Source organism: Myodes glareolus, chromosome 16 (assembly GCF_982192425.1).
Source record: "Myodes glareolus chromosome 16, mMyoGla1.1, whole genome shotgun sequence".
NCBI classification, from domain to species: domain Eukaryota; kingdom Metazoa; phylum Chordata; class Mammalia; order Rodentia; family Cricetidae; genus Myodes; species Myodes glareolus.
This window is the reverse complement of record NC_142041.1, coordinates 60660016-60674976: the sequence shown is the minus strand read 5'-3', so window position 1 is coordinate 60674976 and position 14961 is coordinate 60660016. Positions and strand designations below refer to the sequence as shown.

Genomic DNA, 14961 nt, shown 5'->3' with positions numbered 1-14961 from the left:
ATTTATTTATTTATACCCAAATGCCTGGCTTCAGTGATTTCATCTATTAAACCTGACTTACTCCATGACAAATACTGAATAAAGTACCCTTTGACACCAGAGTGAACAACTGCTTTCATCCTTTTGCTTTTCTAGGTTTGAGAACTGTGGGATTTTCATTGTTATGTTGGAGGTGATTTTTAAAACTCTGTTGAGATCGACGGGAGTGTTCATCTTCCTCCTATTGGCTTTTGGCCTCAGCTTTTATGTTCTCCTGAATTTCCAAGTGAGATACTTACATCTCTAGTTGACTTCATTACTAGTAATATTGGAAATAGATATTTATGCTTGAATCCTAATGGCTTAGTAAATTAATAACTATATTTGAATAGCTTATATCTTATATATCTTTATTGAAGAAAAATATAATTTTAACAGATTTTTCTCTGGTCAAGAAGTTATATTTAAGCACTAAAATGTGTTTTGTATTTACTTTTGTTTATTGTAATTAATTAATAGTACTGCTCATGACTGTATCTTAAGAGCAGCAAGTGCGAATTTTAAAAAGTATTCTTAGTATAATTCTTATCACTTAGTCATCAGGAGACCCTTTTTCAAGACAGGAGATTTTCATTTCCTGTTTCCTTTCCTTCTGTTTTTCAGGACGCCTTCAGCACTCCGTTGCTTTCCTTAATCCAGACGTTCAGTATGATGCTGGGTGATATCAACTATCGAGATGCCTTCCTAGAACCATTCTTAAGAAAGGAATTGGCATATCCAGTCCTGACCTTTGGGCAACTTATTGCCTTCACAATGTTTGTCCCAATTGTTCTCATGAATTTACTAGTAAGTGGTACCGCATTGCTAGTTACGTGGAGCATTTAAAAGTACTGTCTTAGCTAGGGTTTTCTATTGCTGTGAAGAGACACGCTGACCAAGGCAACTCTTATACAGAAAACATTTCATTGAGGGGGCTCGCTTACTGTTTCAGAGGTTCAGTCCTTTATGATGTTGATGGGGAGCATGACACCATGCCGGCAGAGATGGTGCTGGAGTTGAGAATGCTACAGCTTCCAAGCTATAGGAAGTAAACTAACTGTAACACTGAAGGAAGCTTGAGAGAAAAAGACCTCAAGGCCAGCCCTCACAATGACACACTTCCTCAAACAAGGCCACACCCCCTAATAGTGCCACTTCCTTTAAGGGCCATTTTTTTTCCAAACCACCACAAATACTAAGGATTCATTTTTTAAATTATTTTATTTTGTTTTTAGACTTATTTATTATGATTACAGTGTTCTGCCTGTATGTATTCCTGCAGGCCAGAAGAGGGCACCAGATCTCATTATGGATGGTTGTGAGCCACCATGTGGTTGCTGGGAATTGAACTCAGGACCACTGGAAGAACAGTCAGTGCTCTTAACCGCTGAGCCATCTCTCCAGCCCAATACTAAGAATTCTTAATCCCTTTAACACCTCTTTTTTCTCTGGAGGTGGGGTGTTAGTCAGCTTTGCACTGTTATAAGAAACTTCAGAGGGCAGCAAACTTAGTAAGATAAGGTTTAATACCTCCTGGTTTCCATGGTCCAAAGGCCCTGTGTCCAGATCGTGTAAAGTTCCTTAGTTCCTGCCTCCCAGCCTGTGCTTCTTCTTGACTATCACAGCTTCCTCCACTTGGCCTGCATCTTCAGGGTGCTTGACCCATCTATCACAGCAGTCACTGAAGGAGTCTACTAGCTCATTTCTCTGCCAAGTTCTCCCTATGCATTGTCACTAAAGGGATAGCTAATCCAAAGCTGATCATTTCGTTTTGAAGGTGGTCCTGTTATATTTGTTTTTATGACTCCTTAGAAGCCATTATACAGACCAGCCCTGTCTGTCCTGTATGCTTGGCTGACCACCATCTTGATCTCATCCAACTCCCGTTTTCCCCAGGACTATTTCATTTTTCTTTCTTGCCTTCAGAACGCCTGTGTAGGCTTTTCTTTCATCCTGGAAAACCCTCCCACCACAAACTAACTCTTTCTAATCTTTCAAAGTTCAGTTCAAGTGCCGGGGCTTTTAGGCAGGCTTCTTTAACCAGTGGCTCCATCCCATCACTGTAGTTTGAACTGGATGCTGCCTCCTTATCTTATGTCACTATTCCTCTTTGGCAGAGATCTTGCCACGGTTTGACTGTCTAATCATCAAGGTAATAGTATCATCAAAAGCTAGGGCATCTGAGCAACTCTACCATAAGGACAGAGGCCTTTTGTGCAGGAATCCACACCTGTGTGAAAAAGGCATGAGGAACTCGGTACGACCTTCGACCTTCATGCCCGCCATTGCTTGAGAATATATAGCAACACTGAATCTGCTAAAATTAAGCCATTTTAGACTTCCTGGTCCCAGAAATGTAAAGAGAAAATTCACATTGTTTATATTATATGCCATTTGGCCCATTGTATCTGGATGCTTATATACCATTTAGTCAATAGAATTTAGTTATTGACACTTGAGTGGAAAGTAAGGCTTGATTAATTGGATTGTTCGTTGTGCTATGATTGATTTTTTGTTATATTACAGATTGGTTTGGCAGTTGGGGACATTGCTGAGGTCCAGAAGCATGCAGCATTGAAGAGGATTGCTATGCAGGTATTATAATTATTAAACATGTATTGAAATCAACACTCTTATGATCACTTGTATATAAGAATAGCTGATTGTCTAAGAGCACTGTCACTTAATGTGGCTATTTCTCCATATGGAGAATTGCCACCTGTGCCTGTTTGTGTGTTCTCTTGTATTCTTGTTATAAGCAATAGATCAGAAAAAAAACAACCTGGAGTAATCTACACAGAAAAAAAATTGAGAAATTGTTTGACAACTTGTATGAGATTAAGGTATGATAAATTGGAGAAACCAGATTGATTACATGCCAAACCAAAAGCGACATTGGTTTGAGGGTGTGTGTGTGTGTGTGAATGTATCTATATGTATGTCTATGTGTTTATATCACTATATGTGTGTATACAGGTGTGTTTGTATAGGTGTTTGTATGTGTGTATCTATATGTATGTATGAGCATATATGTGTATGAATGTGTGTAGTGTGCATATGTGGATGCATGGATGTGTTTATGTGTGTAGGTGTGTGAGTAGGTGTAGGTATGGTGTATTATGTGTACACAAGTGAAGGTGTGCAGTGTGCATGTGTGGCTGTATGTATGTGTGTATGTATGTTTGTGTGTAGGTGGGTATGTGTGAATGTGAAGGTGTGTATGTGTAGGTGTGAGTATTCCATCAGGATGATCTTGAATTCTCCTTGTCACTGACTTTGACCTTGAATTTATAAGCCTATTGACCCAGCCTCCTGAGTGCTGGGCTGATAGGCCTGAGTGCCACTAGAATCCAATATGAGGAATCCTTTCCTACTGCAGTCCAAATGTTCAGCTCAGGGGTTCTCCTGCTAGTATGCCATGTGACCACACAGTCCATTCACATGTGTTATGTTGAAGTTCTAACTAGATTTATGAAGCTTTGTTCATTTAAGTTCTCTGTATTATTTTGTTAGGCATTTTAATATAAAGTTCTTCAGAGTCAAAAGACTTGTGGAAGGGTCTTTGGCTACTAAATCTTGAGGTAGTTTTTTCTTTTAATGTTCCTAGTGTCATTGCCTTTAAATTTCATCTGTGAATGGCACCATGGATGCTTCAGGAATACTTAATTATCAGTTGAATATATGCAACTAGAAACTTAAAAGTTATATTATAATTAGCTCCCAAACACATATAACTAAGTACTCATGGTCAAGGGTGTGATCCCATCCACCATTGACTTATTTCTGTCTTGGCTCCACGCTGTCCTGCAAACTGGTCTTACAGGTGGTGAAAGCCAAGTTAAATATCTTGCTATCATACATGCTGCTGTCCTGGCTGGCATCAGGGCTCCATCCTTTTCCTTTCCTCGAAATGGAAGCTAACTCCATTGTTGGAACAGTCTCATAGCCAAAGAGGCCTGGGGAGAGACAGTGTTCCTCTTTAAAGGAGCTTCTCTCCTGCCAGCGTGTGTGCACTGTCTAGAGGAATGGGTACTGAAGCTGACAGCCTGTGGATAATGAGGGCCTAGAGGCATGTCTCCATGGTAAAGGCTCTGGCTAGCATTTAAAGACAGTGGGCTTGATCCTCAGCAAATTATAAAAATCAAAACAAAGATTAAATCAGAATTGTAGGCAAAGCACAGTATAGATGTTTTGAAACAGAAAGGACTTTTCAGTCTGTAAAGGATGGTGTCCATCACAATAATAAAGGGTAAGCCACATAGTGAGTGCGTCCTCCTTGGGGCACACTTCATTTGAGGCTCTCTGCTCAGGAATGTCTTTATAATTGACTATTTCTAAAAGTCATTGAAATCCTAGGTATTGAAAAGCAGTGCGAACTTAGATTAGAATGTGAGTACCACTATGCGGTTGTCACAATCACCATTTCCAAAGAGACACCAAGGGCTGGAATACAGGAAATGTGAAAGACAGAGGGCTCCATGTAAGACTATGTGAGCTCTTTGCTGAGCATGTGTAAGGGCCTGGGTTGGATCCCCAATACTGCCAAAAAGTTAATAAATAGCATGAGAATTAAACAAAATACATGCTCAAAACAGAAACATTTAAGAGAAGAATTCTGTGCCTCTGAAAAGAAGCTATGTTCAGTATATGTCATGAGTGAAACTCTCTGTATCTCCTAATATAGAAACAAAAACCCACAGAAGGAGCTTGCATTTTGTTTTCCTTTTGTTTTGTGCCTTTAACTGTGTTTGTCTTCTCACTTTGTATCTCCCCAGCTAAGCGACCCTTCCTCTCCTGTCCCAGGCATTTCATACCATTCGCACTTCCCAGCAGGGCTGAACTCTTGGCACTGTAACCTCCTAAGAGTGCAGGCTCTGCCATCCCCCTTGTATCTCCAATGTGGATTACAGCCCCTGAACACTAACCACACACTTGCTCACATTAAGCTCTTCAACCATTTCTTCCACTTTGCTGGGAGATTGCTTTCTGGCCTCACGGAGGGTGAGGCGAGGGAGGGAGAGCTAGGTGACTGCGCTATGGAAGGTGGCGGGTGAAGGAAACCTGGCCAGCTCAGTCACTGTGTATGAATCAGGACACATGAATTTGTTTTTATTTTGCTCTTGAGGTGATTGTTTTAGTTATTAATTAACAGGTCTGTCAATAAACCCAATGTGCATTTTAGGTGGAACTTCATACCAACTTGGAGAAAAAGCTGCCCCTGTGGTTCCTACGTAAAGTAGATCAGCAGTTCACCGTCGTGTATCCAAACAGACCTCGGCATGGCAGGATGTTAGTAAGTACTCCCAAGGAAAAGCATACCAAGAGATGCTATATGGCATCCATTCATTGTGCTGGCCTCTTCTATACACCCGAGGAGGTTTCGAATCTACTCTGCCTGTTTTTGCCAGTACATGAACAATGAAAGTACCAGGATGTTGGGAGGGAAATGTCTGATCATACACAGCATCACATCCCTGTGAGCTCAGGCAGACAATTGGGCCTGCTGTACCCTTTTAGTAGCTGTCTAGCAGGGTAGGCGTTCTTCATCTGCTTTTCCTAATCACTTGCCACATACATTTATGTGTATATTAATGTCCAGATGTGCGTATCTAAGTGCAAATACAGAATGCAAAATAAAAAATGTGCATGAGAGTATCTATTTTAGAAGACATGAAAATCAATTAAAGGCCAAGCCAGGTCAATGCACTGTAGGAGGGAAGAGCCATACTAAAAGTCACAAGTTCCAGATCCTAACTCTTCCATGCCCAGACTGCTCACATCTTTTGACTCTTCTTCCTTTGTTCTTTAGGTGGATTCAACCTTGTGTAGTCATAAAATGATAATCTCGGCACACCAGTTTAGGCTTTATTTTGACTCCACGCTGTCCCCTAACCTTGTACATGGTTTCAATCACCATCCCCACCTGGAATCTCCAGTGACTTGTCTCTCTGACTGAGAGCTTACTTTGAAGGCCCAGGTTCCCACGTCCAATGGACTACCTTTTGTCTCCACTGTCTGTCTTAAAGCCTCTTTAAATTTAGCACACTCAAAGCCAAACTTCATGTTCACCGTGTTTCACCCTCTCCTCCCCACAGTGAAAAGGTTCCCAAGTTTCATTTCTGCAATTCATGTCCATGCAATTTATCAGCCTTGGTGGGTCAGCCATCCTGGTTATACAGCATCCCCTTACCGCTTCTTCTCCTCTGGGCCGCTCTGTTTCTATACAGAGTTCACTTGAGTTCCTCTGTGTCCTGGACCCCTAGAATTATCTCATTCCTGGCCACTTCACATCCACTCTCGACTTTCTCTAGTCAACTATGATATAAAGGATTAAGCTGGGGTACCGCTCTAGGTTAAAGAACTTCCTCATCGTGTGCAAAGCCCTGTGTTCCGTCCCTGGTACCAGGAAAAAAGCCTCTTTTTAAGTTTTAGTTAAAAATTATTAAAGTTAAAACATCTATATGTGAAATACTGTTCAGTAGTTGAGTTGTGATGACTAATGAGGCAGAGCATTTTCAAAGAATAAACACCTTGTATATGGAAGAGTACTGCACATAGTGCAGAATGGGCACTTTTCGTGAGTAGTTGTGAAATGGTACAATAAAGCCCTTTTTTAGCAGCCCCTATTCCTTCTTCCACTTATGCCTTCCACATCGTTCACTTTAAAATCTTTCTCTTATGAATACTGTAGCTTTTGGCCTGATGGTTTCCCAGTTATGAGGCCATAATGGTAGCCTAAGAAAATTTGTTTTGCTGAGCCTGACTTGGGGCCTGAACTTTTGTGCATGCTCATGAAATAGTTCTCAATTTAATTCACCTTTAGTAACTACCATGTTTTACCCACAGCGATTCTTTCATTACTTTCTTTGTACACAAGAAACACGGCAAGAAGCACCAAACACTGACATGTGTTTGGAAATAGAAATATTGAAGCAGAAATACAGGTTTGTATTTCTCCATCTACCTTCGTATGAGAAATCAGATTCAGTTATGTTATGATACTGGTATTTATTTTGTATATGAAATTAGGCTTTATTGAGGGACATTGCTCATGCAGTGAAAATCAAGAGATATTTTGTAGGACTGAATTTACTTGTGACAATTCACCAGCCAGTTTGCCCTCCAAGGAATAAATAGATGAGAATTAGATGCTGATTTCCTTACTACTGGGTTAATTATCATAAACGGTATTCTTCATGAGCCATCTCGGTTTATATAAAAGAAGTATATAAAGACTGGGAGGATCCCTTGAATGGCTACCTATTGGACAGGGGTTATGCAAGAGGGCTCTACAATTGCCCTGAGTTTAGGTTCCCAATCAACTATTTAGTAGTTATGTCCACAGGAAGGCGGTTTTACCTTTCTATGAATGCTTCTTATCTGTAACTGGAAACAATAGCTAGAAACAACAGCTAGCCACAAAGAAGACAGGAACTTAGGGAAACTCACTCCAGCTTCAGGAATGTGCTGGCAACTGTGAGGCTACAGGCCGAACACAGGTACTTGTATAGAACATTTCTAGTCCCTAGTCCTTGCTGCAGTCAGGGACTAAACGGGGGTGGGGGGATTGAAAATAAGCTCATGACACATGTGTGCTCTTACAGGCTGAAGGACCTCACTTCTCTCTTGGAAAAGCAGCACGAACTCATCAAACTCATCATCCAGAAGATGGAAATCATCTCAGAGACAGAGGACGAAGATAACCATTGCTCTTTCCAGGACAAGTTCAAAAAGGAGCGGCTAGAACAAATGAACAGCAAATGGAATTTTGTGTTAAATGCAGTTAAGAGCAAACCACGCTAAATATTATTAGATATTAAATATTATAAATATATTAGTTCTAAGTGTTATTCACCTGGGCCTTTAGTGGGATGCCTAATGGGAGTGGGGACTGCTTGACTTACTTCTGTGAATTTCAGTTTAGAAGAGCAAAGAAACAGGAGTTCGGCAGATGCCATTGCATGGGAAATTGTAGTTCCTGCAAATTATGTCTCTATATGCTCATACTTTCTATCAACCATTCTGTATTGGGAACATCCTTTCTGACCTGTTCAAGTTGAACTAATGAAGGGTAATTTCTTCTGACTGAGTTTGACTCATTTGAAAGCAAAGTCGTTAGAATACGCATTATGAAGGGCAGGAATAAATGAAACTATTAAGCCAGGACACAAATGTCAATATTAGATTCCTACTCAATATTTATTGATACAATGTAATCATGTCACTATCATTTATATATATGGCAATACAGCATAACTATATAACGTGAGATGTCTATAGTTACAAGTATAAGATTTAATCTTCTACCATGTAAAGCCTTTGTGTGTTAGAACCTGGGGTGGGACACTGTAATCTCTGTCCCAATAGTCCTGCTCTTCATCTTCTTCCCATTAGCATCACTTTGAGACACTTAACTAAAGTCCTAATCGATAAATGATACAGGTGAATGTGACAGTAGCTGTGTGTTCCCCCTCTGCTTAGTCAGTCAATTGTGTTGGTTGTCAATTGTGTTGGTTTAAATGAGAAATGTTGCCCATAGGTTCATATGTTTGAACCCTCAGGCCCCGGTTGATGAGTCTGTTTAGGGAAGTTATTCAACTTTGCTTGCTCTCTACATTCTGGGTGTGAGTGGAAATGTGACCAGTCAGATTCCTGTTCCTGTTACCATGATCTCTTCCCCATTATTGGCTCTTCCTCTGGAACTGTAAGCAAAAATAAATTGTTTTCCCTCAGATCATGCTTGGTTATGGTCATGGTATTGTATCATAGAAACAGAAAGTGACTTACATACCAATGGTCTTAATAAAGGATAAAGACTATACCATCATCCCTCAGGGACAGCAATGCGAATTTTTATTGCATTTAGCTTTATGAAAATTGCAAGTGTCCTTCGTCAGATCCACACCTTTATTCTTTCCATGTGTAATACAAAGGTGTGAATTCACATACCCTAGTACCTGTTGTAAAAGGAGCAGCGGGCTGCTCCTGGCTGCCTGGCTAATCCCTGGAATAATTACATGGAAACTGTATTCATGTAAACACTGCCTGGCTCATTCTATCTAACCTCCTCTTGGCTAACTCTCACATCTTAATTAACCCATTTCTAATAATCTGTATCGTCACTTGACTGTGGCTTACTGGCATGACTTTAACCATGTCCATCTCAGAGAGGAGAGCCATGACATCTGCCTGACTTTGCTTTCTTTCTCCCAGAATTCTGTTCTGTCTACTCTGCCTATCTAAGCTGCTGTCCTATCAAAAAGCCAAAGCAGTCTCTTTATTTGACCAATGAAAGTAACACATAGAAAGAAGATCCTCCTACATCAGCACCAAACTTCGTATGGTGCTTCTCATGTTTATTCTCTCACCAACTTCAGAAGACATTTACTCCATGAGCGTGACTTTGGCTATGCATGTTTTTATGTTTTATGTGGATAGTGTTGTTTCGAGGGTTCCCCCATTTTATTTATTTTTTTTAAAGGAAAACAAACTATCTTTCTTCATTATACATACCAACCCTAGTTCTCACTCCCTCCCCTCCTCCTATTTCCTCTACATACCCTCCCACCCCACCCCTACCCAATCCTCAGAGAGGGTAAGGCACATTGCTTTGGGGAAGGTCTAAGGCCCTCCATACTATATCTAGGCTGAGCAAGTTATCCACCCAGAGAGAATAGGTTCCCCAAAAGCCAGTACATGCAGTAGAGATAAATCCTGGTGTCATTGCCTGTGGCCCCTCAGTTTGCCCCAGTCATGCAACTGTCAACCACATTCAGAGGGACTAGTTTGGTTCTATGCTTGTTCCTTCTCAATCTGGCTGGAGTTCGTTAGCTCAGGTAAACTGTTTTCTTGAGTGTTGGCGTCATGGTCTTGACCTCTTTACTCATATTCTCACTCCTCCCACTCTTCAACTGGACTTTGGGAGCTCAGTCCAGTGCTCCAATATGGTTCTCTGCCTTTGTTTCCAACAGTTGCTGGGTGAAGGTTCTATGGTGATTTTTAAGATATTCATCAGTCAAGAGCTGGCCCCTCTCCTATATTGCTTAGGGTCTTAGCTGGTATCATCCTTGTGAGTTCCTTGAAATTTCTTTAGAACCAGGTTTCTTGCTAACCCTATAATGACTCCCTCAATCAAGATTTCTCTTTCCTTGTTCTCATCTCTGTCCTTCGTCCTTCTCCACTATCCCTTGTTGGATTTAGAACAGATCTCGACTGCTCTAATGTTGACTTTCCATCAAAGATTCCAACATTCTCTCAGGCCCCTACTTCTGAAATTGAGAAGCATCAATGTCTGTTGAGGCATTCTTCCTAAGGAAAAGCTCTAAGGTTTTACAGCCACACTAAAGTAATATCTCCCTAGTAAAATGCTTTCATGCTATCTCTGAAGTCCCGAGTCCTTCCCCAGTATTACTAACTAAAGAGCAGAGATCATAGAGTCTCTCTCCTCCACAGCAGTAACATAGCCTTCCTTATCTGCTTTAGCCACTTCTGGTAGGGACTCACTCTTGGTTCAAAATGTTTGTGATTCCTCATCTCCCTCCTCTACTGTCTTCTGTGAAGACCACTCCCCCTCCAACTCTTTCAGAATTTGCTTTCTGTGGTGCCTTCACATAGAAATCCCTCTGAATTACGTTCCTGGTCTCTCCTACTTCTGCCCATGATGGTGACCGTTACCTGTCTCCTACCCTTAACCAGGCACGACAGAGATTTGTTCATGGCTCACTTCAGTCTTAGGTGACACAATCTAGGACACATTTCTTTCTTCACTTTTTTCATACTTTGTGTGGTTTCTAGAACAACACTTTGTACATAATTGATGCTCAACAAGCACAAACACTAATCAACTAAAATCAGTGAAAATGACAAGTACAGAAAATGAAGGTAAGGAAACTGTCTCAAAAGTGGCTTGTGGTGGACTGGAGAGATGGCTCAGTGGATAAGAGCATTGTCTGCTCTTCCAAAGGTCCTGAGTTCAATTTCTGGCAACCACATGGTGGCTCACAACCATCTGTAGTGAGGTCTGGTGCCCTCTTCTGGCCTGCAGACATACACACAGACAGAATATTGTATACATAATAAATAAATATAAAAAAGTGGCTGTGCCCTTGTACTATGTCCCTGTCCTGTTCAACAATAAACATCTTCCTGAGGAGTGCAAGTGTCATGAGAGCCACATGGCCATGCCTCCTTTTCCCTCTCACTGCTTCAATCTGGGTGATATAGATAGATAGATAGATAGATAGATAGATAGATAGATAGATAGATAGATATAGATATTGATATATATATATCAATCTGGGTTACATATAAAACATATATATATATCTTATAACATGTTTAAAAGTATATATATATGTATGTATATATATATATATATGTATATACCTACACATATACACACACACACACACATGTCGGAATTTTAACTATGGTCAGAATGAACACTAGAAAGAGTTCGTACTTCAGAATAGAACAGTGTGTGTGTCTGTGGACTTTGGTTCCTATTAGTTCAGTAACTGATTTTTCTCATCTCTACATTGATGACAATAACTTGCATTCCTTGAGGAATTGGCAAGATTAGACAATGTGTACACAGGCTACCTAGTTAAATAAATGCTAATTTAAGAAAAGTGGTGCAGTAGATAAAAATAGACATAAAGCTTTGAAAGTCTTGCATCCTGTCAATTACTCTTTAACTTTCCTTAAAGTTACTTATCATATTGCTATAAACTGAAACTCCCATATACCCCTAGAGCCCATTATCTAGGATATAATATAAATCACACATATCGTGAAAATATTTCATTAAAATAAAACCTCTCAACATTTTAGACTTATTTTTACCCCAGATGCAAATGAACAGACATTGCTGAGCACTGACCACAGCCTAACATCATTGAGCGCTTTAAACTATCTTAGACATTTTGATACGATCAGGTTAAATAATGGTAACATGTGAATCAGACACTGTTAAAACCCAAGTCTTATCTCTTGAGATTCTCAAAACTATATGTAGGTGCTGATGACTGCTTCTGTTTTATGAAAAAACTCGTGATCCCTCCAGGTTGAATGCTAGACCTGCAGTCACATAACTGAGACAGGGACACAGTCACACCTTTCCAGATTTTGTGTTCAGTCAGGCACCTACTTTCTATTCTAAAAAACAAACAAGAGAAAGGGACATTGTTCCACCAATGGCTTCCTGCTTAGGTTATTGAGTGGACTCAAGCAGGGAAGGAAACATTGTAATTGTTGGTATTAGAAGGTTGGGGGACACCAGACATGCATGCAATGACAGCAGAAGTAGAGGCTTGCCTTTTTGGCGACTGCCTAGCGCCTTCTATGCTGTAGCTGGCTGTTAGATTAAGTAACATCACATGTCTCACAGAGATACCCTAAAGATCAAATGAGTTAATAGCAATACAATATTTGAAATAGTGATTTGACACGTAGCACTCAACAAATCCTAGCTAGTATGGAAAATATATTAGTTACAAAGATCTGAAAATTATGCATTTATTTAAAGATTATTTTTCTAGACAAAGGAAAATAAAAACCATGCAAATCTATCTCAAAACTTTAGTGATGGTGTTATATTTTACAACGTTCTCCAGCTTGGCTCCAGATTTCACAAGCATACTTTGATTCACGTACTCAACGTGCCATCACTACCTCATCGGTCCACAAATGACACGCTGTAAATTGTACAAACTCAAACAGGCAAGTCGCTTCTCTTACTGTGACTCTAATAGACTCTTAGTCACCTGATTCCAAGGGAAGATGATTCCTAAGAAGGTTAAAATGGAGTATGTGAGTAAAAGAGAAGAAAATGAAGAGAAAACACAGAATTTGAGAACTAGGTATAAATGTCATCAGTGCTTATAAGCACTCTCCCAGGTTCTTTGTCAAATGCATTTAAGCCACAGACTTACTTGAAATGATACTTTTAGGCACAATGCTATTTTAAAATGCAGTTTAGACATTGTTGCATTCTTCCAAAACAATGAGCCATCGACTGTGATAAGAAAATAATTTTTAAACGATCCAAGTACTAAGAAATATTTATAAAACCACTTAGTCAGAATATGCAGTGACAACTGGAACTTAGGACCAGATGCCCAGTTCTCTACCAAACTCTGCTTCAAGATCTGAAATGTCTTTGGGATTTGAGAAAATCAGGAACTGAAGAACTTCCTGATCACATGTACACATGACACCTGCTACCCAACGGCATCAGAGTCCAGTGACAGAGGATTTGTTTCCAACTCCACGGGGCTTTCAGTTCACTTCACCGTGTAGTTTCATGACGGATGACTCTTCATTGTGTCGTGTTGGACCACTGCAGCCTAAAACATCTTCATTGCATGTGTGTGCTCACATGCATCTGGGTACACGTGTGTAGGTGCCTGCCAGGCCAGAAATACAGTTAGAGTTAAATGTGGTCTATAACCACATAGTGAACAACTCATTCACAAGTTAGCACCACTGAAACTCACCGCCCAAAGACTAAGCCAATACTCTTCCTGCTCTGAGACTGTATCTGCTAGATTGATCACTGACAACTATTCAGCCAGTCTGTTTACATTTCAGTTACAAGGGGTGGACACCTGCTTTTCTTAGAAAAACATTAATTCTACTGGAAGCAAAGTTAAAAACACAAATAAATATAAAGGAATGCCTTAAAATTTTTAGATAATCAAGAATACAATTTATACCAAAAAATGGAAAAAGAAAAGAAAATAAAAGGAAATACCAAATAAAAGGAAAAAATGGTTCATACTAAAATACATATAAACACACACTATGAAATAACTAAAATTACTAAATAAACTAGGACCCACAGAAGTCCTTAAACATAATCAGTACTGGATAAACTAAAGTCATTTCTGACAAAATTTTAAAAAAATGCAAAAATAAAAGACAAAATAGTCTCCATTTGCATTACGAAGTGGTTTCCAGACTCTGACTTAAGCTATTAAAGATATATAAACAAGGAAGTGAAGATAGCAGAACTAGCAAAAGGAGTCTAATGCAAAGGCTCTAAAGAAAGTTTAAATTACTACTTACACTAAAGGGTGTTTTGCTGACAAAGAAATCATGCTATCAGCCTTATAAGTAAACTAACAAAATACGGTGCTGGTGGAGATGAACCATATGTAGAAAAACAAAAAAACATTATCACGCCTGTAGTATCTGACCCATCCTCTATGCCTACACACCATTCCACCCGCAAAGGTTATTAAAACATGGTTGCCAAGCAACGAGGAGAGTCTGCTAAGATGAGGCAGTCAGCAGAGGATGCCAGCTGCTAGACTGATACAGATGTTCAAATGAAGTCCCAAAACTAGACCAGGGCCTGGCCAGGAAGAGGACATCTATGAGATAGGGGGGCTTATGGCTCGGATCAATAGATGACTGTGTTTCCTAGCTAAATGTCACCCCCTCACCTGGCGTGTCTTCATCTATTTTTATCTCTGTCCACATTTTGTTCTTTCAATTTTTATCACTTGATCCCATTTAGAATGACTAAAGAGAAGATTTATTTTTTTGTCAGAACCCATGGAATTTGTGCTTGTACATGGAGAGAGAAAAAAATAGTAAGTGAGAACCAAAACTTCACCTGGACTCCTTGCCTGAGTTTTAGTTCCCAAAGTGAAGCCACCTTGGCTCAAATGGCCATGAAGGGCTGTGACACCATTCCTGAGTCCTTTGTGAGCTAAGCGAGTGGCTAGACCAGTGGTTCGCAACCCGTGGCTCAGGACCCCTTTGTAATGAAACAACCCTTTACAGGGTCCCATACCAGATATCCTGCACCTTATGGTTCATCACGGCAGCAAGATTACAGTTATGAAGTTAACAGTGAACATAATTCTGTGGTTGGCGGTCACCACAGCATGAGGAGCTGTATTAAACGGGTCTAAACATTCGGAAGGTTGAGAACCA

At 40.1% G+C, this 14961-nt stretch overlaps 1 protein-coding gene across 1 annotated transcript in view; it reads left to right on the top strand.

The window, feature by feature from the left end:
• Nucleotides 1-8750, top strand: part of Trpa1 (transient receptor potential cation channel subfamily A member 1) — a 45180-nt gene extending 36430 nt beyond the window's left edge. Inside the window, exons 22-27 of the mRNA XM_048420357.3 lie at nucleotides 136-265; nucleotides 643-825; nucleotides 2545-2613; nucleotides 5201-5311; nucleotides 6865-6962; nucleotides 7623-8750. Of these exons, the coding sequence (XP_048276314.3) occupies nucleotides 136-265; nucleotides 643-825; nucleotides 2545-2613; nucleotides 5201-5311; nucleotides 6865-6962; nucleotides 7623-7821 (790 nt within the window). The 3' untranslated portion in view covers nucleotides 7822-8750. The remainder of the gene's footprint in view (nucleotides 1-135; nucleotides 266-642; nucleotides 826-2544; nucleotides 2614-5200; nucleotides 5312-6864; nucleotides 6963-7622) is intronic.
• Nucleotides 8751-14961: the final 6211 nt, after the last annotated feature.